Source organism: Callorhinus ursinus, unplaced genomic scaffold (assembly GCF_003265705.2).
Source record: "Callorhinus ursinus isolate GAN/ISIS: 27379988/994484 unplaced genomic scaffold, GSC_fseal_2.0 scaffold54, whole genome shotgun sequence".
In the NCBI taxonomy this organism is placed as follows: Eukaryota; Metazoa; Chordata; class Mammalia; order Carnivora; family Otariidae; genus Callorhinus; species Callorhinus ursinus.
The window spans coordinates 4003940-4008073 of record NW_027397116.1 but is presented as its reverse complement, the minus strand read 5'-3'; the positions used below and the strand labels follow the sequence as shown (position 1 = coordinate 4008073).

Sequence of the window (4134 nt, the reverse complement as noted above, 5' to 3'; positions counted from 1 at the left end):
AATTCCACTTCTGGGTATAAATCCAAAATAATTGCAAACAGGGTCTTGAAGAGACATTTGCACACCCATCTTCATAGCATATTCACAAAAGCTAAAAGGTGAAAAAGCAACCCAAGCATCCTTCAGTAGATGAGTGGATAAACAAAATGTGTTATATCCATACAATGGAATATTATTCAGCCTTAAAAAGGAAAAAAGTTGACACATAGATGAACCCTGCGGACATTATGCTAAATGGAACAAGCCAGTCACAAAAAGACAAATGCTGTATGATTCCACTTACAAGACATATTTAGAGTAGCCAAATCCATAGAAACGGGAAGTAGAATGGTGCTTTCTAGGGGCTGGGTAGGGGGAGGAAATGGGGAGCTGTTGTTTAATGGGTATAGAGTTTCAGTTTTGTAAAATGAAAAAGTTCTGGATAAGTTCTTGAAAAAGCAGTGTAAATATTCTTTTTTTTTTTAACAACTGATAATCAATTTATTAAAAAGGTTGATTTAAGCATCTGCAATGGTGACTTCAACCTCAACTCCTGGCTCAATACTGATGGAAGTAATCTGCTTAACAACCTCAGAAGGACGGTGCAAATCAATGAGTTGCTTGTGGATCTTTATCTGAAAACGATCCCAGGTCTTAGAACCTTCACCACAAGGAGTTTTTCTTGTAGTGATTCTCAGAGTCTTGGTAGGCATCCGAACTGGTCCTTTCACTTTGAGATTCTTTTCCTTCGCGCCTCTGATCAAGTCAGCACATACCTTTTCCAAAGATTTTACGTTGCGGCTGGTGAGAGTAATTCTAATTCGGTGAATCGCCACCTCCGGTTCCATGGGTGTCTTCCCGGTGTCTTTAAAAGCCATGTCTGCGGCGCGGCTTCCTGACCGACTTGTTCCTCAGTGAGAGCGAACAGTGGTGAGTCAGGAGCAGGAGCGGGGCATCCAAACCTCCGCTGTAGCTGCGACCCCATCTTCCTCAAAGAGAGCAGTGTGAATATTCTTAACACTACTGAACTGTGCACTTAGAAAGCTCAAAGACGGGAAATTTTATGTTATGTGTATCAACCACAGTTAAGACAAACAAGCCCTATTGGGAAAGCAGCAATAGGAGGAGGCGTGAGAGAGACAGAATGAAGGGACGAGCAGGTGACAGGAGAGCAACAACGGGACGTGGGCGTCAGGGACGCATTTGAAAATGACTTCCATAAAAGTGGTGCTCCAACTTAAATTGGCCTGTTTGGGAATGCTCTCATCTACATGGAATGCTGGCAGCGTGAAAATACCACACAATCAGGGATAAATGGGAACTACATCCTGGGTGGGAGAGAAAGCCGAGGCAAATCACAGGCTGGCGTTGGAACTGGCCTCATTGAGCGAACTCATGAATGACCCAGAAGTCAACAGGATTCGCCACTGCTGATAAAATTCACAAAGATGTGCTGGCAAAGCCCCACCCTTGGCCATAGTGCCATAAACATCCCCGGGATGGAGAAAGATTTTGCACTAGGTCCTTAATTGGATTAAACCAGTGACTTCCTGGGATGAGGACACTTGCCCAGTCCTACCTCATGTCAGAAAGAAATTCTGAAATGTGATCCAGTTCATAAAATCACACTTGATAGAGGCTGGTGGAAGAACAGTGCTTTTCCAGAGCACAATTCTGCCTTTGTCCTTTACCTCTAGATAGAAGACAAGGAAGCTACACCTTCCAAAAGGATAAGAGAAAGGAGAAAGTGAGAGGCAGGGAAGATACTGTTCCCTCCATGGAGGAAGTTCTGGGCCAGATGCCCATGAAACCTAAACTTATCCAAGGCTCTGACGCGTGGCACAGATTTGTCACCCTCTTCCTCTGCTTAAAACCTGCCTGCTGTTTCCCAGGACTCTTCAGAGAAGTCGAACATCTTTGACCAGGCCCTGGATGGTCTGGCCTCCCACCCAGCTTCTTCTCACATGGCTGCCCTTCTCACCTATGCCATGCTCATCAACTACTTGGCCTGCCTGGCAGCCGGGCCTTCCCTTCTGCCAACAGCCCCACTAGTTTACCATTCCAGCCCCAGCAACTGCGCTTGCTGAAGGGTTGGACAGTGAGGACCCAAGCTGTGCCAATCTGGTGCCATCCCAGGACTTCGAGAGCGACCACCGCTAAAGAGCAGCTCTCTGATGAGGTTGACTGCCGGGAAACTGACTTCAGCCTCGAGGCTTTCTTTCTTACTTTTTAAAGATTTATTTATTTATTTGAGAGAGAAAGACAGAGAATGAGTGAGAGGCAGAGGCAGAGGGAGAGAATCTTCAAGCAGACTCCCCACTGAGCCCAGAACCTGATGCAGGTCTCCATCTCACGACCCTGAGATCACGACCTGAGCTGAAATCAAGAGTCGGATCCCTAACCGACTGAGCCACCCAGGCACCCTCAGCCTCTAGGACTTCTTAGATGAAGATACTGTTGGCATGTGGAGCAGGACAACCGTGCAGAATCATCTTTGGCATTTCACATCTCTGCTTCTGCACACTAATTTCCAGTAGTATTCCCTGAGTCATTGTGACGACAACAACGAAATGTCCCCCACCCCAAACATACACACCTGAACACCACCCATGGTTGGCAACTTTGTGACTTTTAGCCGTGAGATGGAGAACTGAGAAGGAGACACTTGCTGTGGCCAGGACGTACCCACCGTTCATTCAGGTTGCAACTCGCATGTCACTTCTTCAAAGACGCCTTTCTGTTTCTCCGCCATCTGAATCAGGTCCCCGTCATGGCACCCTCTACTTCCTGTGTGTAGCACATAGCCAGTTTGCAAATGCATGCTTCGTCGTGTGGTTGTTTGTTTCACATGTGTTTTCTCCCACTAGACCATAAGTGACGTGAAGAAAGGGGCTATTTTGGTTTCCAATGACTGCTGTTCAGTAAACATTTGTAAAGAAAAGGAGACAAGGAGAAAGGAAGGTTGCTTGGAAACTAGTAACATGTAGGGACTAGAGTCTCAAACCAACCCACAAAAGCCTGTGTAATCTGAGAACCTAAATGTCATCTTCGACACTGTGTTTATGAGAGAAGGACATGAGCTCGGCTTGACTGTAGAGCCCCAGAAGCCCATCTGGCTCTCCCTAAAACCGGTTCTGCCTCCCAAGTGGGAGTGGGTCCATTTCAGAGCAGCAGGGGCTAGAAGATGGAGGAGGAGGGTGGGGGTCTAGCAGGGGATTCATCTGCCCCCCTGCCCCTTTCCTCGCTCCCTCCAGCCTTGGCAGTGGTGTCAGGGGCTCTAGCCTCAGGCAGAAGGGATGGGAGTCAGGGAGGGATCACTTGCATCACTTTGGAAATCAGAGACCTGTCTTCTAACACACTCCCTTGTTGGGAACAGATGCTGTTTTGTGGGCACACAGCACAACGTTCCCCTTCCTTACACACTCCTGTCCCCTCGGGAGCACCACTCTTCCCTCTGTGGATAGCCTTGGTGGGATGGGAAACCCAGATACCTGCCTCCCACTTTGGAAGCCAAAGGATCCAATCCTTCCCACCATGCTGTCCTACAGCAACACGGCTAATAGATTCTCTCCCAGGACCTTGAATATTTAGTGGCTAACAGAAGACATTTTAAAAAAGTGACCAGAAGACATTCCCCCAGTAATGTGACCCCGACCATGTTCCTACTGCATGAGTCCTGACCTCTCGTTTCCTGAGGGGTGCCTTGACTCCTGCCCATTTCAAAGCTTATCTCTCTAAACTCCTCTCAATTCTTGGACTCTCGCACTATCATTCCAATAAAATATCCTTTGTCTAGGGGCACCTGGGTGGCTTAGTCAGTTAAGCATCGGACTCTTGATTTCGGCTCAGGTCATGATCTCAGGGTCGTGAGATCGACCCCATGTCAGGCTCTGCACTCAGTGGGGAGTCTGCTTGAGATTCTCTCCCTCTCCCTCTGCCCTCCCCCAACTCATACTCTCTAAATAAATAAATAAATAAATAAATAAATAAATAAATAAATAAGATCTTTAAAATACCCTTTGTCTAAATTATGAGGGTCAGAGGCTTTGTGTGCAACACAAGAGTCTAGATGGACTTCCTGATGCCTGATCAAGTCATTCATTCCAGTTTCATATTTGCTTTCACTCATTCCAAATACAGTAATGACAGTCCATT

General features: G+C 46.9%; 1 protein-coding gene across 1 annotated transcript; it reads right to left on the bottom strand.

Moving 5' to 3' along the window:
• Positions 1 to 458: 458 nt before the first annotated feature.
• LOC112839286 (small ribosomal subunit protein uS10-like) lies at positions 459 to 929 on the bottom strand. The gene has a single exon (XM_073884076.1). It carries the CDS (start codon positions 855 to 857, stop codon positions 498 to 500), a length of 360 nt encoding a protein of 119 aa, XP_073740177.1. The 5' UTR covers positions 858 to 929; the 3' UTR covers positions 459 to 497.
• Between the last annotated feature and the right edge of the window lie 3205 nt (positions 930 to 4134).

Coding starts and splice junctions, on each gene's coding strand:
- LOC112839286 (XM_073884076.1), bottom strand. CDS start 857: ATGGCTTTTAAAGACACCGGGAAGACACCCATGGAACCGGAGGTGGCG.